The sequence below is a fragment of the Puntigrus tetrazona genome, chromosome 7 (genome assembly GCF_018831695.1).
Source record: "Puntigrus tetrazona isolate hp1 chromosome 7, ASM1883169v1, whole genome shotgun sequence".
NCBI classification, from domain to species: Eukaryota; Metazoa; Chordata; class Actinopteri; order Cypriniformes; family Cyprinidae; genus Puntigrus; species Puntigrus tetrazona.
Genome location: NC_056705.1, coordinates 34071590 through 34094231, shown reverse-complemented (window position 1 = coordinate 34094231; position 22642 = coordinate 34071590). Strand labels below are relative to the sequence as shown.

The 22642-nt window shown below is 35.9% G+C and overlaps 1 protein-coding gene across 1 annotated transcript in view; it reads left to right on the top strand.

Annotated features, from left to right (window-relative positions):
• Window positions 1-21026, top strand: part of LOC122347991 (collagen alpha-1(XXV) chain-like) — a 78046-nt gene extending 57020 nt beyond the window's left edge. The window contains exons 6-23 of the mRNA XM_043243224.1: window positions 1349-1375; window positions 3158-3202; window positions 7368-7400; window positions 7502-7537; window positions 8844-8888; window positions 11025-11087; window positions 11743-11810; window positions 14773-14817; window positions 14957-15035; window positions 15131-15193; window positions 16962-17012; window positions 18698-18724; window positions 19126-19206; window positions 19490-19525; window positions 19976-20029; window positions 20150-20203; window positions 20594-20620; window positions 20790-21026. Of these exons, the coding sequence (XP_043099159.1) occupies window positions 1349-1375; window positions 3158-3202; window positions 7368-7400; window positions 7502-7537; window positions 8844-8888; window positions 11025-11087; window positions 11743-11810; window positions 14773-14817; window positions 14957-15035; window positions 15131-15193; window positions 16962-17012; window positions 18698-18724; window positions 19126-19206; window positions 19490-19525; window positions 19976-20029; window positions 20150-20203; window positions 20594-20620; window positions 20790-21026 (1071 nt within the window). The remainder of the gene's footprint in view (window positions 1-1348; window positions 1376-3157; window positions 3203-7367; window positions 7401-7501; window positions 7538-8843; window positions 8889-11024; window positions 11088-11742; window positions 11811-14772; window positions 14818-14956; window positions 15036-15130; window positions 15194-16961; window positions 17013-18697; window positions 18725-19125; window positions 19207-19489; window positions 19526-19975; window positions 20030-20149; window positions 20204-20593; window positions 20621-20789) is intronic.
• Window positions 21027-22642: the final 1616 nt, after the last annotated feature.

Sequence of the window (22642 nt, the reverse complement as noted above, 5' to 3'; positions counted from 1 at the left end):
CACACAACTGGCCCTGGGGAATGCCAAGATATTGCAGCCCAAAAACCATCACTGATCCACCCCAATGGTCAGGAATGTTTGGCAGTGAAGGTGGACTCATCAGCAACCGCATGCCATGTATATTTGACACCACCCTATGGAGCTCCCAATGGAGCTCCCAATGGACAGTTTTGGTGGAAACAGGAGAGTTGAAGTGCATATTTAATTCTGCAGTGAGTTGGGCAGCTGTGGTTTTATGTTATTTGGATACAAAATTCCCTTTCAGACAGCTTCCTCTTGCATCCCCAGTTAATCCTTTTAGATGTGGTTAATCCTTTTTGGTGGCATGCTGATATTAGCCTGGATACCATGGCTCTTGATACATCACAAAGTCTTGCTGTCTGGGTCACAGATGCGCCAGCAAGACATGAACCAACAGTTTGTTCTCTTTTAAACACTAGTGATTTAAAAAACCAACATTGGCTGCCAGAAATCACGTATACCCACCTTTGATTGGACACACCATTGCAACAAAAAAACACTTGTCAGTTTCAACAAAAGGTGCTATCTTCTAAGTTATTCGTCAGATCCAGACATGAACACCTGGAAAAGCTAAAATGTTAATATCCTGCCTCATGTTCATCTTTTTATGTCAAACCCAAATAATTTCAGCCTACAGCAAAAATAAATGAAATACTGGAGAGGAGTGTGAATGTTTGTGATTTGTATAAAATCTTTTTTTTTCCAGATATCTTAAAGTTTTGGTTGATTGTATTAACTATTGTGAAAACATTTGACAGGGTTGTGTGTATTGTTTTGCAATTGGTATGGAATTTGTTTGAGAACCACCGTGTTAACTGTTTTGAGAACAGGGACCTGGTTTTGGACAAATGTGTCAAATCGTTTGAGAAAAACTGTAAAATCATAAAATTCTGATCACTTGTTATCATATAACACAGGGCTGTCAACCTAATTGGTTAAGGTTATAAGCTGTGCAATTATTTGCAGCAAACACACAGTACCTGGTCTAAAACTATTAGTAGGGAGAAATGTAATTCGTAGAGAGCTGTTGAGAGACATACAGACTGATACATAAACAAGCTTAACTCCCGTCATCAGTTATTCCTTATACAAAAGATGATTTATTGTGTTTTCAGAGTATGTATTAGGCCTGCATGTCTGGGAGAGAGTAAGGGTTATTTCAAATCAATTATATCACAGGTCGTGTAAAATACTAGGTCACGAGTCTCATATTCTAAAAAGAATGAACTCCAGAAGTAATATTACCAAGCTGTGCATTTAAGCATGCTTTAATGTTTGAGTTTATAGCATTTTAATATTTACCACTGCTTAATTCTCTTTCCAACAGGGTGACAGAGGTGAACGGGGTGAAAAGGTAAAATATTTCCCCTCAGTTATCTAATCATGTTTTTCTGTAGTGTTTTGTTTTGCAATTTTGGGATTTATAGGCTCTGCGATGTTAGTTCTTAACTATAGGCTTTGTTGTAGTAAGACTAGCCTGTTAATCATTATCAGGCCAATAATTTTTTTTAAAATAATTATTAATCAATATATCATTTGTTATTGTTAATAGCCTAATTCCATTAACCACTGACTAAATATTGGGGGTGGGGGAGCTAGTTTTGGTTATTGGGTAGGGTTATATTCTGCCAAAAACTCTACCCCAGAACAATACAATGTTATGTTCAAAGGCTGCATTTAAAGAGTAAAACTTTGAAAAGGTTGAAGTGTTCACTTGAACTCAGCATCTGCTTTCTTGGCAGATGGTAGACAACGGTGAACAAGGAACAGTTTTCAATTTATTAGAACTTGTGAAGTATCTCAAGATGAAATCTGAATCTTTTTCTAGTAAATTGGTGGAAAATGCAATCAGGCTAGGTATTAGATAGCTTGTGTGAAATCTGAACAAAGGAATAGTGCTCTGCAACTTCTCATCTGTCATACTGGATGAATGTGAGTAAAAAGAGCAAATGCAGGACTGAAGACAAAGGGAATTTTAATTATAGTGTGGCAATTATACATTTACTCTAATTTTATGCACTGTGATGTGTGTCTTAAAAGATCCTTTCTTAAATGAGTTTCACAGTGGCAGCCCAACGCACAACATAGGAATAGAAAGTTTAGGCTTCTTGTCAGAAGCACTTTATTCTCAATGAAAGTTAATTAATTTCAAGGATGGTAACCCTGGTACTGCTCAAGAGCACAGTGTTAATACAGCTGTTTAATGTGCAATGGCCTTTACTTTTTATGCCTTGGATCACTACTAGGATTATATCTTGATGCTGTTGGCAGACATATCCTCAACCACAGGTTTACACCAACATTTAGACCAATAGCTCATTTAGACCAAATTTAGACTTAATGTGTCAAACACCAGATAGTTTCTAATAAATCAAATTTAGTAAAGTAGACTCAAACCCAATATAGACTTATGTGTATCCAGACTTTCGTATGCAGCCTAAAATGGCTGGAATTACACAAAGACAGGACAAAGTGTTTTATCACCACTGCCACTTCATTACAAATATTACCGTTTTACTTAGGCTACAATAAAATTTAATTTTCGAATCTTCAAATCCCCTACAGTTGATGTATTAGATGAGCACTATTACGACAACAATAACAAAAACACAGCATAGGAAGGACAGAAATCCTTTATGGGTTAATCGTTCAAAGTGTAGTATTTGCCCCATTACTTGTACATATATGACAGTATAGACTATTACAATCTGGCAGACATAGGTTTCAAGGTTGCAAACTTTCAAAGTGTACCTGCCATGAAGTTTATTTATTTGCATGCTATCCTTGGAACTGTTAGATGAATTTTGACATTACGGAAAAACTACAAAACTGTGTAAGGTACAGATGGCGTGATGATGTTATATGCTTACAGTTACAAAAAGCATGGAATTTAGTAATAGGAGTAGCATGCTAAGCTAACATAACCTGAGCGTCCTTGAAATCGTGTTCTAGGGATAGACACATCCAATACCCATCATTCCACCTCCAGCCGCTAGCTCCTGTTTTAAATAGTATATGAACTTTTAACCAGAGACAATTTTTATATGCAATTTTACATTTTACTATACAACATGATGAGGCAACACTGCTTGTTCAGTATGTATTAAAATAATAAAACTTTTGCTTTTTCTGCCAGGGAGACATGGGAGAGGAGGGGCCAAAAGGTGACCCTGGAGAGAAGGTCAGCCTAAATTATTTATGCTACTCATAGGACTCATTCTGCACTGTGAAATTATTATAGTTCCTAACTGCATTATTAAATGAAAAACTAAATTTAGCAAATTTGGTTAAATTTGGTTAAAAAAATAATTTTATTTATATTCTATAAGTTTTGCATTTTATAGTGATAGTAATATAATGGGTAAAGGAATAGCTCAACCAAAAAAAAATATTTGCTAACAATTATCCATCAGGCCATCAAAGATGTAGATGAGCTTGTTTCCTCATTAGAACAGATATGTAAAAATGTGGTATTTCATCACTTGTTTACCAATGGATTCTCTGCGATGAATATGTGCTGTCAGAATTAGAGTTCGAACAGCAATCTATCTATAAGTCAATAAATCAATCAATAAATTCATAAGAAGAAGAACAATGATAATACATTTGACTCCAGGTTACTGGACTGTACCATTGGTAAGTCAGCACATGCACATGCAGGGCCTCCGCTTCGAACACAGAAAAGAGGACATGATAGAAGTTGCTTGAGAAACATTTCCACCCATACATAATGGGCTTTTTATCCAAAAGAGTAAAATTTGAGTTACTCCACCCCAAAATGGAAATTTTTACATTAATATGTGATTATTATATACCCCCATATTGTTCCGAACCCGTAAAAGCTTATACACACATGTATATCCTTGTAAGCATATGCTGTTTGCATTAAGTCCAAAATGATGCTATGGTGAAGCAGAGGAGACAAACTGAAATTAAGTGTTTTTGTTGCTCATGAAAAGTATTCTCGTTTCTTTGTAATGTTACTGTTAAATCACTGATGACAGATGTTGATTGTGTTAATTACATTGCTATCTATGGGAGGGTCAGAGATGCATCAAAAATATCTTAATTTGTGTTTCAAATACGAACAAAGCTTTTATTACGTGGGGGTAAATTTTTAGATTAATTTTTATTATGCATTCTTACATTTAAGATTTTTTTCTCTTTATTTTTACACATTTAATTAAACTTTAGTCCAAAATATTCAGCTAAATTACAAGCCATTTTGAATATTTAGCTGGTTTGCTTTGTGTGTATGTGATTGGATGGCATTAAATGCATATCTGAGTATTGTAGGCAGCTTGTTTTTGTCGGGTACCATGTGTTCTGTGACCCACTTTAGTTAATTGTCTTAGCGTTTTAGTGATTTCCCGTTTGTATTTAAGTTCTAGTTTGATCCTGCGTATTCGTCGGTTCTCGTCTTTAATGTACGTGTGGTTTTTGTCCTGTCTGCCTGCCTGTAAAGATATTGTTTATTCCGTTCTGAGAAGATTAAAGCTTTTACTTTACCTTATGCTCGTTGCGCGCTCTGCTGTTAACCACACCCATGACAGCAGCGCGCTTACGACAATGCCTTGGTGTTATGTATAGAAATATTTAACTGGGTGTGTAATTAGTGACTTGCCACTAAAATCAGATCTCAAGAGGTGAGAAAATCCTGTTTGGGTCAAAGCATAACATAAATAAATCTCTTTAATTAAATTTCAAAAAGCTTTTTGGTTTCGGTGCTATGGGCAGCAGTACAGTCTCACGGCAGTTCCCTGCAATCTTAAGGTTGCAGCCCTCGTACGAAGAGCGGTTGCGGTTCAAGGACTGGCATTTTCACACTACAGAACCTCTTCTTCACTCATCGTGGGTCTCAGTGTGCTTTTACATTAGAAATCGCACATTTCAAGTCAAAATTACCACGGTGCCGCATAAATATAAGCATAAACATACAGATATAAAACCTACACCACCGTTTAACCCTGACTATATGCATCCCAGAAGTAGTTGACTTCAATTACTGCAGTTGATTTAGTTGCCTTTAGTTTAAAATGTGCCGGTATTGCAGTTCAGTCAGTCTATAAACTGTGCAAGCAGTTTTCTTTATAATAAAAATCTGACCTTCATGCTGACAACATCACTATTGCATTACAGGTCCTCTGTAACCAGATCCTGGATAATAATGACTGTGACTGTGTCATTTTTATATTTTCTTTATGAGGCTTCTCCTCTGCTTCTCCTCCTTTTCAGAAAACATAAATAAACGGTCTCACATCGAGCAATCTGTCAGTGCCCCGCTCCCCATTTCTTGGTTTATTATGAGTATTAAAAATGATCGAAACCTTGTGTGTATTTGTTCAAATTTTTATGAGACCGAATAAGCCACGTTCAATCATTACATTTCATATCATGCTGCAGTACTTCTGAAAAACAAATGAAATACCGATAACAGCAGCAAAGAAAGCAGTTTTCTTTTTGCTGACAAAACAGAAGTGGTATTGGCTGTAATGGGTTTTTGTAAGTCATTAGTCTACATGGCATTTCATGCTTGCAAACTGGTGGCTTCTGTAATGGAATAACATAAGGCCTGGAGACATAACTTAATCAGAACCATATGTGATAAATTGTTACCAATATAAATCTCTGCCAATATTTGACAGGTGCACAACAGAATGCGCTTTGATGTATTGTTCTTTTAACTTTATACTGATCTCTAAAGTAGAAACAAATATGCCTTTGGGCCAGACAGTTCAATTTGATATTCTTTCTTGGCATGGCTTACTCATCCATTCATTGTGTACTAATAATATTCATAGAAAAGGCAAAACCGTGAAGGTGCTGATTAGGGCAGAGCAGAAATAGTTTACTGACATCTAGCTATAACTGTTATGTAGTTCATTGCTGTAAAAAATGCAGGAATTAAAGCTTGCATTATAATGATGACTATAAAAGCCAGGGCATTCTTTCCTCAGCTGCCTCTTAGCTCAGAATTCAGCAGCAGGCAGTGGGCCTAGCTGCTCTTTCCCACCAGAACCAATCATCTTCCATCGACTGGTCCCCAAGACGTCCACCTACTACCTAATTAATGTTATTAAGCTTTAATTTTATTTCTGCTGTTGCAGGGAAACCAAAGAAAACATGAATTATTTGATTATTTGGTGCTTAATAGCAGAAAAAAGACAAAAGCACAATGCACTTATTAGCGGTGACCACTTTAAAACTTCATTTTTGTCTGATGTCTGATCAGAAAGTATGAGGCTAAAACTTGCTAAAATAAAGCAGAAGACAAAAGATGGAGAGCTTTCTCATTGCTTGTCTTTCTCAAGGAGATTGAAAGCGGTGTTTTTTCCAGATATTGTTCCTTTGGGAAATGTTGCGCTTTGAAGCGGGAAGACATTTTCAGATCTTCTGCCGCACCTGTGCATCCGCTGCGCCAGCTCTCTCACCCAGACTGAACTCAACCATCCCACTGTTTTGAATGTCAATGATCTGCTCTGCACTGGCACACATCTGTTTAATGTGACACAGATGGCGCGCGGCGTGTTTGTGTGTGGTATAAGTAAACAATTAGACTAGCATATTTTATGATATTTTTCAGGTTGCCTTGATTTGATATATGATGCTGGCATAAATCCTTGAGTTTCACTGAATCTCTGTTTGACAAATGAAATGAAATGATGGTACTTAACTGTTAGTACTTAAACATTAGCTTACAAGACATATTAAGCTGATTACTATCATCATTAGAAGCTCATTGCCAGTGATATTTAACTTCATTAACGCAACGGAATGTGGAGGTTTAAATAGTGCGTGGAAATGTGGGCATAATAACATCCAAGGTACTAACTGATGTCTATTAATACAGAAGCTAGCCTTAAATGAACTTGCTCCATGATGCTCATGACCTCGCTACAAAATTCCTACCAGGCATTATACCAAATCAGTTCTAGCTTAACCACAGGCATTTCTAAACTGTCTTCCATGTCAGCTCCAGGAAAGTGGATTCCTGCACTCGTTAAAATCCACGATTGTTATATATTTTGAAGTTTACTTAAAACAGTTGCTGCAGCAAGATTTCACTATGAAAGTTTTTACATTAAGCATCATCATTACCCAGCATCTCTATTCCCATTAAACTGCAACATAAAATGCAACTAAATAAGCCCGCTGAGCAAGATGATCACATAATCTGGTGTTTGGATAGCAGTACAGCTATTTTATGCACCGGTTTAAGGCTTTAGCATGCTCAGCAGCCATATGATTTCCACAATTTCTCCCCACGTGGAATAGGGAAGATACTATACTTTCAAAAGACTCAGTTTAATGAAATGTATTTACCATGATTTTTATATCTCTCACAGGGTGATGCCGGATCCTCTGCTGCTGGAATCAAGGTAAGACAGAATCTTTAAGTCTGTGTTTTTAATAAATCCTACTTGTTATCTTTCATTTAGTATGTGCAGATGAGCCCTTATTAGAATTCTTCTTACTACAGGGTGAGCCTGGTGAGCCAGGGCGCGGAGGACAAAAGGTAAAATTGCAAAGCTCATATTGTACTCCAAGCCATTGAGTATACACTTATGAAACAAGTGACCTAATGACAGATTATTTATTAATGGAGAACACTGATAATTTATTAGTCCTCCGTAGTGAAAATCAAGTTCTTAATGTTATTTATTTGCCCCTGTGGTGTTTTTAAAATGCTTTTAGACGAACCATGTGCTAATCTATAAATCAACGCCGATGCTCAGTATACCCAAAGGCAATAACCAATCACGTCAAGGGATCCTATTATTAGCATATAATTAACAGTTCTGTAAAGCAGGGGCGCTAGTGAGGAGTCATCACTAATATGTAGAAACAAGGGTGTAGAGTTACATTCATGCTAAATTATATAAATATATTAAAAAAATGTGTAATTTAGATGAGTTTTAAGGGACAGCATTTTTGACTGCAGGGAGACTTTAATAAAACATGTTGTCATTAATGATTAACCAAATTCTTTGCACCTTATGGCTGAAGTGTTTTTTAGCAAGGACAACTTTATAGCCCATGAGCTGAGAACACACTTTATTTCCATCTGATAAAAAGTATAAATATAGCCCATGGCATTACAGTTTGTCTACTTTGTATTTTTTCTTTGTGCGTTTGCATCACACTTTATTACTTTTTCTTGTTTTGTACAGTAAAACACTGTTAGGCTTCTCTGAATAATTAATCTACTCCAAATTCAGTATGAGACCCAAGAGATCAGTTTGAGTTCCACTCTCACAGAAATGTTTAACATATTTACAGCACATAAAGAAAATCTTGTGAATGCTTACAATCCTCCTGTCTACAGTCTGGGATCTACTTGACCTCAACATTTGAGCACTACTCCTACCCACTTATTTATTTCAGCAGAGTATGTATGACTAACTGTGAAATGACTTGATCTGTTATGTAAAAATTGTACTTTTGTACATCTCATGGGTGTACTAATATACTTATATGCAGTAATATAATAATACATTTCATGGCCTAATGGGATCCATATTATCCATATTATCTGTCCAAATGATAGATAAGCAAAACCTTCAGATATAATTGTTCAGCACTTACATGGCAGTAACATTAATTTGAAAAGTATGGTGGAAATGATCCAACGACAACACCAATAGATAGCCAATGTGTCTTAGCTTTAACTAGATGGTTTTCACTTGAGTAAGTGAACCAGGGCCAATCTTTTGATACTGTGGCTTTAGAGGAAACCAATTGTGGTTGAGCTCAGTTTCCAGGCTCATCGCCAGAAGTGGTGGCTTGGTTTGGCTGTAATTTGTTGCACTTTTCCTACATAGGGTGAGCCAGGACTTCCAGGGCTGCCTGGACTCCCCGGGATTAAGGTAATTGTGTCTTCATAAATTTAAAACCTCTGATTCCGCCCATCCCCCATATCCAGCAACCAATAAGAGTTGTTGAAATGTGACTACATAGCGTCAGTGTATCCTTCATATTAGTCTGTTTGACATGGTTTCGTTTAGTTTTAAGCAGAATGTGCCTTATATTGGTTTATCCAAATGCACATTATTGGGAATCATCGGTTGTAAAATAATTAGGAAATGACGCATCAGTGAATCAGATTTGCCCAGATTAAACCTAGTATTAAACCTAGATTAAATTTTTGCACAGTTTATCCTAGTATTCTTATAAATACCCAGGCTTGTGTTATGATTTTTCAAACAGAATCCACAACAGTGAAACAGTGCATTAACATCCTGAGTGTGTCGAATCATACAGAGCACTCTTCCAGAGATTTCACCACTTTGCATAATGTAATGGAACAATATTTTCTTTCCTTCTGAACTGAAAATGAAAAGCCAATTGCAGATGTTCAGGATCCAAACTGTCTAAAAAATGCTATAGATAATATATATATATATATATATATTAGATTTTTGATTTTTTTATTCATGAGAAAGTGAGTGGAAAACCACTGGAGCAAAGAGAAAAAAAGTTAGCAATTTAAAGAATGCTCCAATAGGCATGATCTAATGCTTGTTGCTGTTTTGGTTTGTTTGCCTGTATACTTTTGTAAGCTTACAACCTGCTGGCCTTGTAAAAATCCCTCCTGGTTTATATAACCCTGTTTTCACTTAGAGGCTGGAGGTACTGAATGCTAACATTGTGCAAATGTGATGCTCTCATGGTCTTTTAAGGTTTCTGAAATTGAGACCCATGCGCTCATAGTGTTCATTGATTGAATGTTAGAATGTTTTCATTAACTGGCTCTGAAAACATCAAGAAGTTCTCACTCCCGACTAGTCACATATTGACTTTTGGTCAGGAACCCTTTGTCATTGCTTTTTTTTTTTGTGCGAGGTACCCTTTAGTGTCACTTTTTCACACGCAGGGTCCTCCTTGCTGTGTGCATTTGTGCAAAAATGTATATTATAATTTTATATACATTTATAGTTTCGTTTATAGTATAGTTTATAGCACAAACCTACCCTAAACCTACCCACGTTTGAACAATATAAAACACACACCCTAACAGGCAAATAAAAAAAAACTGACCATAAACAAGCAGTATAAAAGCATTGCAAACAAGCTATGTTGCATTCCGAGTCTTCTGAAACCATACAATGTCTTTATGTGAAGTAACACATACGGTTTTAATCGCTGAAAATGATCCCGCTCCATTAATGCGCTCACAAGAGCCAATAGCATTTCACAACCGAGGCTGGAGTAAGGCTTTTTCTGGCTGCCTTTATATGTATTTGTGTGTGTTTGCACACTCTGGTGTAAACAAGACCAACACTCAGGGACGAAACAAATAAAGTAAGGGACAATTCTAGTCAACCAATCAACATCCTCCAGTGAGCTTAGCTCCAAGCTTTTGCTGTAGTGGTTAAGTCTAGTTTTCTATTTTTGGTTTTGGTTTGACTTCTGTCAATGGAAATGGACTTAACTGCTCAGTAGAAACAAGCCATTTAAGTACATGAATACTTTTTGAATAAATTATGACTGTAGTATGACTGTAGTCTGTTATATCTTGTGTTTTATTGACAGATTGTAGGTTTAGGGGTTGGGTTATGTGCTCATAAATGTTTAAATAGTGTAATATAAATAAAACAGTTGTGACTGTTTATATTGAACTCAAACATGTATGCAATAATGGCAGTATTATTACTCAATATAATATTTAATCTTGACAATAACATTCCCAGTACCAGTTGCGTTGGCATATTAATGCCAAGGGTTTCTGGTTCAAAGCAATGGAAGACCCTGCATATCGAAAAATGGTCCTAAATGGTGGTCAAACGTGACTACAAGCAGTCCTGACAAAGAGTTAGTATGTGACAAGTTGGGAATGAGAATGTGTTAAAAATATCAATTCCTCCTTTCGTGTAGTACCACTGTACCACAAATGCTTTTACATTCGAATTTTTTTGTTGTTGTTTTGTCTACAGTATTCCATCTTTTTATTTGGAGTCCTAGTAATTGACAGAGAGTTACATTGCTGTTTCTTCTTTATGCAGGGTGAACCTGGATTCTATGGTCCTCAAGGTGAGCCTGGACTTCCAGGCCTGCCAGGAACTAAGGTGTGTTTGTAACAGCTAGTGATGATCTGTCTGTCTGTCTGTCTATCTACCTGTCTATATAGTGATCACAGTGATAGCTCTGTTAAGGACTGAAAGGTGAACAAACAACAAATGACTAAAAAAAGTTAGTACAGTCTACTGAGAGAAAAGCTTAATTTATATAAGTAAGATTTATGGAAGAAACAATGCAGTGAGGCACTTATGAAAAAAATCTAATCAATGACTTTCAAGATACAGCATGTGCTGCCCTACTGCCCTCTACAGGAAATTCTGAAGAAATACCCACACGTGAAGAAAAGAGTGGTTTAATTCAGCTAGATTTAATTTAATTAGCTTTAAAAACATATATAAATAAATAATCAATTTTTTAAAATACTTTTCCATCTATGCTAACATGTACTTTTGGTACTTCTGCTGTAATAAAATATTGAAAATCATCAATATGATGTACTTTATTATTATTATTATTATAATTACTATGCAAAATTATGTTAATATATATCAAAATGTAAATCATGTTAACATTTATTGAGGACAAAGTTTACCGTTTACAGTGGTCTCTGGTTGACAACCACTGATGTAATCACTTTTGTAATATAAAAATGTGTACCCTTTAAACTGTTTTTTTTACATCAATGAATAAAACATTTTGTAGGAGAGAGAGGAGAACAAGGACCGCCTGGCAAGGGTGAACGTGGTGAGACGGGTCCAGCAGGGCACAAGGTAAGATGAACAGTATATAGGTGCGGAGGTCGTCATTAGTCAAAAGTCTCAATGTCACAATAAGCAGATAATATCCAGTATGCCATACAGCTATGTATACACTTTTCACTTAAATCACACATTGTTTTCCAGAAACAGATATTGTTTAATCTAGATCTTCGTCCAACTCACTGAAAGAAACAGATATTGTTTAATCTGAATCAAGCTCAGTCCATGACCCTACAGAGAATAAACAGTTTGACAAATAGCTGTATGGATATGTTTTGTTAAAATAAGAAAGAAGATTTTCTTATTTTCTCAGAAGAGAATATTTCTTTGACGAATGAGATTTAGATAACGGTTAAAATTTTTTCTTTTATTTTTTATCTTTTTAACAAACATCAGTACTGCAGTTAGTTGTGTTTATGTTGTGGGTAATTTCTGCAAGAGTTCTTTCCTCAGTCTAGATAAATTAAAAAAAAAAAATAAGTGTAAGTGTTCAAATAAACAATGTCTGATTTTTGAAGACTAAGTCTTAAAATGTTATATGGTGTAATTCTCAAGAGGGGGAAAAAAAAGACATTTATTTGTTTTTGCACCAGTAACATGGCCCATAATTAATCCGATTACACACACAATTGGTGTTTTATTATGTTCCCTCTGAATGTGTTGATGATAATTCTCTCTGTTTTCAAATAATTATAAGGGAGAGCAGGGGGAACCAGGAACACCAGGCCCGAAAGGTTCAAAGGTCAGTCTTTGTGCATTAAAAAGCTAAAACAATTAAATAATAAAGTTAAGGTATTCAAACAAATAAAAATTCCTACATATTAATAAAGCAAAGAGACAATATTATGAGTATTTAAATATAATATTGGTCAATTACAGGGGGATTTAGGAGACAAAGGTGATGTAGGCCCAACAGGATCACAAGTAAGTGAAGTCTAAAATTCTTTTTTGTACATTAGCTTTATTCTTACAGCATTTCATTGCTCTGTTGCATGAACCTGTTTTTGTTTAGTTTTTTTTTTAATTTGCTAATGGTTGCACTTGACTGAATGAAACCAGAACGGTCAGGTTTTATTGATTGTTCACAAATCTAGGGCATAATGTTGTAAAACAGCTGGTGAATAAGCAGACAGTAACAAGATACACTGACACCTCACGGACGATTTCGTTTCAAAGTCTTGAGCAAACAACGGGCGGGCAAAACAGTCTTAGTTGGAAAACCGGTTTGTATAATTTGTTCAGCGCTCTGCATGCACTGAATTGTTTGAAGCAGTTTCTCTCTTACGCAGTCATAACAGGAAAGAACGTGGAGAGTATAAATAGCATTGAATGAGCCTACAGTAGATTGAAAGCAAATCTACAAATGTATCTTATTGTTTGGCAGACAACTATACATGTGTTTGTACTTTACTTAAAAGTTAAAGTTTTCGCTGCTCTACCCACCTCTAAATAAGCTTTAAAATACAAAATTTGTCCCGGGATAGTTTAATATTCCATGTCTCTAGTGTTTATATATATATATATATATATATATATATATATATATATATATATATATATATATATATATATATATATATATATATTTACATACTAAGTGAATATGCTGTGTTTGTTCAGGGGCCACCTGGAGACAAAGGTGACCAGGGTACAACTGAAATCATAGACTACAATGGAAACATCCAAGAGGCTCTTCAGGTTAGTGCAATCATAACCTATTCATCACCTTTCATTGGATGTCATATTTCTGAGCTGTAATGAGCTGCACAAGTCAAGACAGCTTTCATATCTCAAGCCAAAGCGCTCAATAGCGCTGGTCAAGTAATTGAGAAGAATCAGTAGTAAGGATTGGCATAAAACTGCATGAAAGACTGTTCACGCTGAATCAACTTTTAGATAATTCAAAGACACACCCAACAATGCATAGATAATGTTCTACAGTAGTGGTTCATGTGGGGCATGAAAATTAATGGTCAGACAGAAAGGTTGGTCTGATACATAACTGTAATCTTATCTTTTACCTTCCCTCTTTCCTGACCGACTACAGAAGATAACTACTATTACAGTTACGGTAATTCACCTCTGTTTTGTCTGTGTGTTTTATATGTGCTGTACTTTTGATCAGTATGAACCTCTATAAAAGTGTCTACCGTAATTCTGATAATTCTCTTACAGGTGTCTTGACGAAACACTGCGTTGCTGTACTAATATTTGTTAACATTTGTTTTGTTTGACTTAAGCTAAAGACTTCATTTTGTAACAAGGATCAAAGTGTGGAAAAGTTTTTGTCTCTTTCTCAGCTATCTATATTCAGAGTGCTCAGATTAAACATGTCCAGTTTGATCTTGTTATCACATAAATAAGAAATTACAAGTATATAACAAAAAATGTGTGAGAAATGTGTCCCTTGTGTGCTTTGCCATTAAGTTTTACAAAACAAACACATAAATGATGAAATAAATATTTGGTGCATATATTTTCATATTATCATTTATCTTATGTTCTTCTTTTTGTGACTTAGGGTCCCCCTGGGCCTCCTGGACCAGTTGGACCAAAGGGGATAAAGGTAACAACTTAAAGGGGTCAAATGATGCTATTTTAAAAATTATTATTTTGTGTATTGGGTGTAACAGAATATGTTGACATGCTTTGATTTTAATTTCAAATACTGTATATTATTGTAGTTCCTCTATGCCCTCCTCTCTCAAGCTTAGTCTGCTTTGATTGGCCAGCTGATACAGTGCATTATAATTGGCCGAACACCTCAAGCTCACATCAGAAATGTAATGTAACTATTCAGATCCTATACATGCACAAACAACTACATAAAACACATTAAAGAAAAAATCCCATCATATGACCCCTTTAATCTATTAGCAATGTGACCATAAACTTTGTGAAGTCAAATGCTAATGTGATTGCAGTTCGTTTCAGCCTTTACATACGTTTTTGTTGTTGTTGTTGTTTTTCACAGGGTGGCCAGGGTGTTCCTGGACTTCCTGGCCTGGATGGTGAAAGGGTACGAGGATTAAAATGTTCTAGCTTCTGTTTTGTCGCGTGACCCATTTCTGTTTTCTGTTGCGTAAACACATTTTAAGTTGTTGTTAAATCCTATGTAACAATTAATATAATGCACGTTCCACAATACATGTTCTTAGGGTCACAAAGGTTCAAAAGGGACATGGGAATCCCGGAATATCCGGAGAAAAAGGATCAATGGGTCTTCCTGGGTTACAGGTAGAATGATCCAGAAATGTAATTTGTTGATGCTTGTGGTCTTCACATAATGTACTATACGTGATACTGTTTAAGTCTCGGTAATGCATCCACAGGGTGTGAATGGTCTGAAAGGAGACAAAGGAGATACTGGTTTGCCTGGCCCTCAGGGACCCTCGGTAAGTAAAGCCAGCAAAATGTGAATTAAGAATGAAACTTGAGGAAAAACACCAGTGTGAAGGGAAGATTTTATGACGTGAGTGCAGGTACATCTGCAGGAGAAAAGGCTTAAAGGAGATGAGATGGAATAGAATCAAGTGGACAAGTAGGGATGACTGGAAAGGATGAGTTTAGAGACTTTGCCTCAGAGAGTGGGAGAGAAGTATATGAATGAGTATATGTTTCCTAGTAAGATGTGTTTAACATAATTGTGCAGTGAAACATCCAACAATACAGATAAGCTGAAGGCTCTATAGTGTATCAGAAGTGCCACAGGCTCATCGTTTCCATGCCAAGTATTAAGTGCATAAATGAATATACTTTAAAGAACTTCTGTTTGCAAATCCTTAGTAAATATTATAATTTTTTGACGTACTGGATTTTTGACTTTCATGAGCTGTAAGTTGTAATCATCAAAATGAAGAAAAAAACATTTAAAATTAATTATCCAGAATTAAATTTAAAAAAATGCATTTCTAAAAGTTCTAAATTGATTTATACTTTAATGAGTCAAATAGGTATTTGACTCCTATAAATTGACCCCGATCCCTTTTGTTTTAATAATCAATGGAGGAGCTCTCAGAGGCAGCGCTCAGAATTTCCCTTTTACAGAAGCAAAAGCTGCTGCAGTGTTCGTTGCTTGCTACAAAGAAATACTGGGGCACACTTTGGATGCAGGCATGAAAACCTGCTGATCTGGCAAGAGCATGAGAGAAAGGGGAGGACCCGCCTCTCAAGCCTCAGCCAGATTAAGTGTGACTTTAACAAGGGTAAAACAGTTCCTTAATGTATCTTTGGCATCAACTCAACTCACTTTGGAGGAAGAGGAATGCTGTCTATGAACCCAACAACATCATCCCCATCATCAAACATGGAGCTGAAAATATTCTTTGGGGATTTTTTTCTGCTAAGGGGACAGGACAACTTCAACACATTAAAGGTACCATGTACCTTCAAATCTTGGGTGAGAACATCCTTCCCTCAGTCATAGATGGGTATCCCAGCATGACAATAACCCAAAACATATGGCCAAGGCAACAAAGGAGTATCTTAAGAAGAAGCACATTAAGGTCCTGGAGTAACCTAGCTAATGTTAGCAAGACCTTAATCCCTGTGGAAAATCTGTGGGTTTAGGTTGCCAAATGTCAGCATCAAAATATGCATCTTAATGAGTTGAAGGGGATCTGCTAAGAGAAGTGGGACACAACCCGGTGGCCAAAGGCAAGAAATGTCTCACCTCTTTGATTGTTATTTTGGCCCCAAGTTCTAAATCACGTTTTGTGAAGGGGTAAAATACTTATTTGACTCATTAAAATTCAATTTAGAACTTTTTTGAAAAGCACTTTTCTGGATTTTTTTTGTTGTTATTCTGTCTCTCAATGTTAAAATAAACCTACCATTAAAATTATAGACTGATCATTTCTTTGTCAGTGAGCAAACTCCTCACTATATGCCTTCTTGAGCTTCAGTGTTTTCATCTTTTGTAATGGTTGTGTATGAATCCCTCAGCTGTCCTCAGTGTGAAAATATGGATCTCAAAATAATACAGTAAATTTTGGAAAGGGTTCAAATATGCAGAAGATGCTGGAAAACCAAAGAATGGCAAGAACAACAACAGGCAGTTGAATATCACATGACCAAGGAACAAGGATGTACCAAACAAAAAAATAACATGCAATTTTCATGATATATATTTCACTTCAGTTTTCATTTTGTTCAAATTAACAGATTATTGGGGCCCCTGGAGCACCTGGTCCACATGGACCACCTGGCCCTATGGTGAGTTAAAAATGCACAGCTGAAATGGTGTAAAATAGTAACACTTTTTTACTTTTTTACTATTTTTTTCTTTCAAGCATAAAACAGTGTGGTTTATTGGTGTTAATATATTGCATTACATTAGGAATAATGCACATTTAGCCAGTTATCTCAGAAAAAAATGTCACATGATCACTGCAATTGGCAAGATCACCAGAGAGTGCCTCAACACTAGAGGTGAGAAAGGAGAGATTGAACTCAATCACTAGACTTTTAGACTTTTAATCTTGTCTTCTAGCCTTAGCAATAGGCAGACAGGAAAATGTACTTCCTGAAAGCAGCCGATTGTGATACAACCACCTCAACGGAGATGCCAAAAAATTGGTATGTGAAAGTGGAGCATTAAGAAGAAAGTCCTTGTCCTTTCCTTCCCACTGGCAATTAGGTTGATCACTGCCATTGAACACCCAACGGCAGCAGTGGTTTGCTGCATAATACGTAATTTCAGTTTTGATTGAAAATGAGTTATTTTTTGGAACATTCAGGAAGTTTAAAACCCAAGAGAAACCAAGGCAGAACACTGTATTCCACCTGTTACTGATCTTTCCCTTTGTTTGGCATGCCATAAATGAGTTATGGCATTCTGCCTTTGTTTAGCCTCTGATAGCAGACTAACGCAGTTAATAACTAAGTTATCAGCAAGAGAGAGAGAGAAAGAGAAGAGAAAGAGAGAGATCATGTGAATTACTTCTGCAAGTCTGTCGTCTCTCAAAGTGTTTGGCTAAAGTCTTTAACTTTACTAATAGTGAAACGTTTAGTTCAATTTCTTCTCTAACGACACCATTGTTAACTCAATTATTTTTAAGTTACGGCTAAAGTTGTCAGGGTAGTACTTTATTTTTGTTTGTGTACTACCCTGGAACATACATGTTGTAACATAATGTACTTACCTGAAGTGTATGTACATGGTAACAAATAAAAAATATGGCTGTACTTAATAGCAGTACATGCATGGTAATTAGTTTGTACATATATTGTTCGTAAGTGTGTGTAATAACACAGAACCTGATTTTGCTGAGTTCGACGTGTTCTTGGATCAACATCTTTGTTGACCCTGGAACAACATTGAGATTAGCCAATCAGATTTGAAGAACCAGTTGTTTTTGTGACGTTTAGGCAATCAGTGTTTGGTGATTGTACAGCAGTGTCATTAATCTATTATTTCCTCTGATTTTAGGCATTAATCATGGGTAAGGTTAGGTTTAGATGTGATATTATCAAGATTACATTTTTCGATTAAAATGTTCCAGGGTCAACAAAATATGATGACTCAGGAACACATAGAACTCAGCAATATTACATTGCAAGACACATTAAATCATGTGCAAACAACCTATTCTTCTGAGCCTTCAATGACCAAAATTTATTCAAGCAATCTTTATACCCAACTAAGACATCACAGGATATTTGGTCCAATGGGATTGGAGTTTTTTCACACATGTTTCAGACACATACTATTGGCTGAAGAGATATTTTGCTCAAATGGCATGTTTTTTTTCTTTTTTTTAAGTTTGATTGTGTTTGTATGTAAATGTTATTTAATTATCAATACGATTTGTTATGCCAGTGAATTTCTGTTTGGTGAAAATCTGACAACGAAGTTTAAAGTAAAGTAAAGATATTATTAATGCTGTGTTGTGTTGCAGGGTCCTCATGGATTCCCTGGGCCAAAGGTACATAATTACAGGATGAAGCATATCTGTGTTATTGTTAATATCAATGACGTAATCCCAACTTTCGTATGGAATACTGACATGTTGTGTTTAAGACATGCTGCAAACTTGCCATCAAATCACCATTTTCAAAGATGAAAGTTATTAGTTAAGCAGTGTCGTTCTGTACATACAGAAGGATGCAAGACTTGCAGCAGGTCTTTTTCAGCACTTAAACTCACACTGTTTGTACTCCTATATCAAAAGTATCTTAGTCTCATTGTAGACTAACAGGTACAATTTATTCAGGAGGATTTAAACCTGTGCTAATTGCCTAGAATTCAAAAGACAAGATCGCTGCCTCCTTAGTAAATGTTACCCAGCATTTCCTGAACTGTCCTCTGCCACTCCTCTCCACTTAGGGGGAACCTGGGTTGCATGGTCTCAAGGGACTGCGAGGGGAACCTGGGCATAAGGGGGACAGAGGACCCCTGGGTCTCCCCGTAAGTACACAACAACCATGCAGCCTGGGATCTTCATATTTCATCCCCACTTATTTTGACTCAACATCATCTAACCATTACCAAATTCACAATTTTCCATTTGTGTGTTTTAATTGTTGTGACTCATGCAGTCAGCCAAGCCTGCTTTGTGTGCTGGATAAATGTCCATTTGTTGGTGTTTGTTACACAGATGTTGACAGTTTTGTTTTTTTGTCAGAGTGACTGTTCATCATGTACTAATATCATTTTTCAAACCTCAACTCATACTTCCGTAAATGCACAGGGAGCATCTGGCTTGGACGGCAAGCCAGGACCCAGGGTGAGTCTAAAGTGGCCACGTTCACCCCGCCACGTACCATCCTATATCTTAAAAGATACAGAAATGTGTCACGTGACACATTTATGGTGAAGGAGGAATGTGGTTAGACTCTTTGGTAATGTTTCATTAATGTTAAGCTCTCATGACTGTAAGAGATTAAACAACAACAGGAGATGCTCTGTCTTTCTACTGCTGAGTTTGACATTAACACAGCTATAACACTGACTCATCCATTAACATGCTGTTTATCATGTATGCTCCTCCGTGTATTTATTTGAGACTTGCATGACCAATTACTGCAGATAGTTTGGAGATTAACATAGAAAGCAGAATCTTAAAAAATATATAAATAAATAAATAAAAGCTTATGGTAGCCTGATTTTCCTCATCAACTGTGTTGACACAAGTTTTTATGAAAGCACAAAACTTTATACACTTCTTTATTGACAGGGTATGGACGGACCAATTGGGACACCTGGTCCAGCAGGTCCAAAGGGAGATAGAGTAAGGTTTATTATATTTGGTATTCATTTTTATTTGATTTTCTTATGTTAAAGGGTGTATGGTAATGCTATACACTAGATTTGTTTATATAAAAGGTGCTGTTCAATGTACCTGTCACAGGGTGAGAAGGGTGATGTGGGTGATCCTGGACCTAGAGGGCCATATGGGTTACCTGTAAGTATTAAAGAATTATTCATTATTTGGCCATTTAATACTAGTCACATTATTCAGTATTGTAGTTCCAGAAAACATTTAGCTTTCTGGTAACACCGATAGTCCACTTTAGACATTCTACTAACTTTGTGATAGAAGTGAAGCAGTCATTAGAGTATTAGAAAACCGTCCGCTTAATATTTTCCACATCATGTCCACATCATGCAATATACTGACTAAGAGACATTTTGCAAGTATATATAACTTATTCTACTAACCCTATCAGTCTACTCTGAGAATTGGTAGACTACTGGTTGCAAATTAATGAGAATTAGTTACTTATAGTTAGTAGAATGTCTTATATTGATATCAAAATAATGTGTAACCTGCTTTTTTTTCTTTCTTTTTGAAGGAGCTGCTGGAACACCTGGAATGGATGTGAGTCGTCACTCATTTACCACTTGCGTGTTGACTCTTACTGTCACCCGGGTTGCTTCCTGCAACTGCTCTGCCCTCTAGTAGCTGCCAGCAATATCTATGAAGATCTTTACCCCTGAACTGATGAGTATCCAGGCATTTGTAATTACCTGAAGTTGTATTTTTGCAGGGGTTACCAGGCTTAAAGGGAGACAAGGGCAACATGGGGAAAGAGAGAAAAGGTGATTGTGACATAGATGTTGTGAAACAGGGAATGAAACTTTCACCCTCTCTACTGATTAGATCTGATGTCAATGGACATTTACAAAGCAGTTTAGGCACAAAGCCTTTATATAGACCGAATGCGGGCCATGGAGTTGAAGATCAGTGTGAAGACCTTACATTTAAGGATTCTCTTCTACAATAGCAATTAGCAATCACAATTTAGAGTTGTGGGAAAAGTTTATGAACTCTTTGATTTTCTAAAAACAATATTCATGCAGTTTAAACTGATCTTTACTGACGATCAGATTAAACAAAAGAAGACAAACATGGTTTCCATATACATACAATAATTAAGGGTGATCTAAGAGTGTTACACATTTCCCCTTCCTACACTATGCACTTTCACGCTTTAGTAAACTGTGTTTGTCTATTGCTGTGGTTTAATCTACATTAATTGTTTATAAGGAAAAAAATAACAACTCTGGTCAAAGGGTTCACATATTTTTACTCCAACTGTAGTTGTATAAATATTTGTCTGTCATCATTCAGAGTTTCATTACTAACATAGCATTTTACCATTCCATAATCACAAAGCCCCCAAAAAAAAAAAAAAATCATTCTTTGTTTAGTTTATTGTCAAGTGAAAATACTTATAACAATGATTCTCGCTCCAGCAAGAAATACAGAGTAAGTCCATTGACAACAGGCTCTTGCTTTTGTAACGGCCCTGTATTGGCTTCCTCTCTTGCATGATTCCTTTCATTTCACCTGCCTGTTTCATAGACTTACACTGTGCCACTATGTTCAGTTTTTAATGTCACAGAATGTGCCACTGCAATATGTAGTAAGCAGGAAATGTAAGCCCATTTCAAGTGTTTTAAAAGTCTGAAGCTAACACAATTATGCAATTGTTTAATTAAACTAAACATCATTTAAACTAAAAATCATTTTAAAAAAAATTATCTAGTTTTATGCAGTAGATGTATTAGCATGGCACTTGAAATTTTGTTTGGTAATGTTCTAAATTATGTAATAAGAAAGGATCGTTCTTCCACTTTCCACTTTTCAGTATTTTTAAAAATATTTAACACTTAAGCAGATTTCCCAGACCTTTGATAAACATGAATGAAATAGTGGGTACGTTATAAATACTTATATACTTATGTATACTTAATAAAATAAACATCTGTAAGGTTTATGCGGGTGTTAAAATATTATCTTTAAAATGCAGTATCCTAACAAATGGAGGATTCTTTTTTTAATTTGTATGTAGGACTGGGTGATAAAACTTAACGATAATTATCGAGCGATATATTTCTTGATACGGCAATGAGTGTTCGATGTAATGTTTATGGCGCATGAGGATGGTTCGCCACAATTTACCATAGATTTACTACAGTAACAATAACTGCACCATGGTATTGAGTCAAAAATGTAGGCGTTCATGTCCAATTTTATTATATTATTAATATAGACGTGTATTAAATGTATTATAGATAAGCAATGGAATATAATTACAGGATATTTGTGATTAATCTATAGCGTTTAATGCGTTTATACTAAATGTATTGAGGTGCTACATTTGTGGTTTTAACTGTGATTATCTATCTCATCTAAGACTAAATGTATGATACTATGGAAGACCAGTAGTTTAAAAACATCTTTAGAATTTTACAGATATTACCGATTTTTATAATGAACATAAATCTGAATCTGTATCCCAACTAAAGCTGCTATCAAATGTGTATTTCTAAGAGACGAAAAAATATGTTATGTTATTGATATTATTTTAGGCAACACAAACCCGCTTTGTAATTT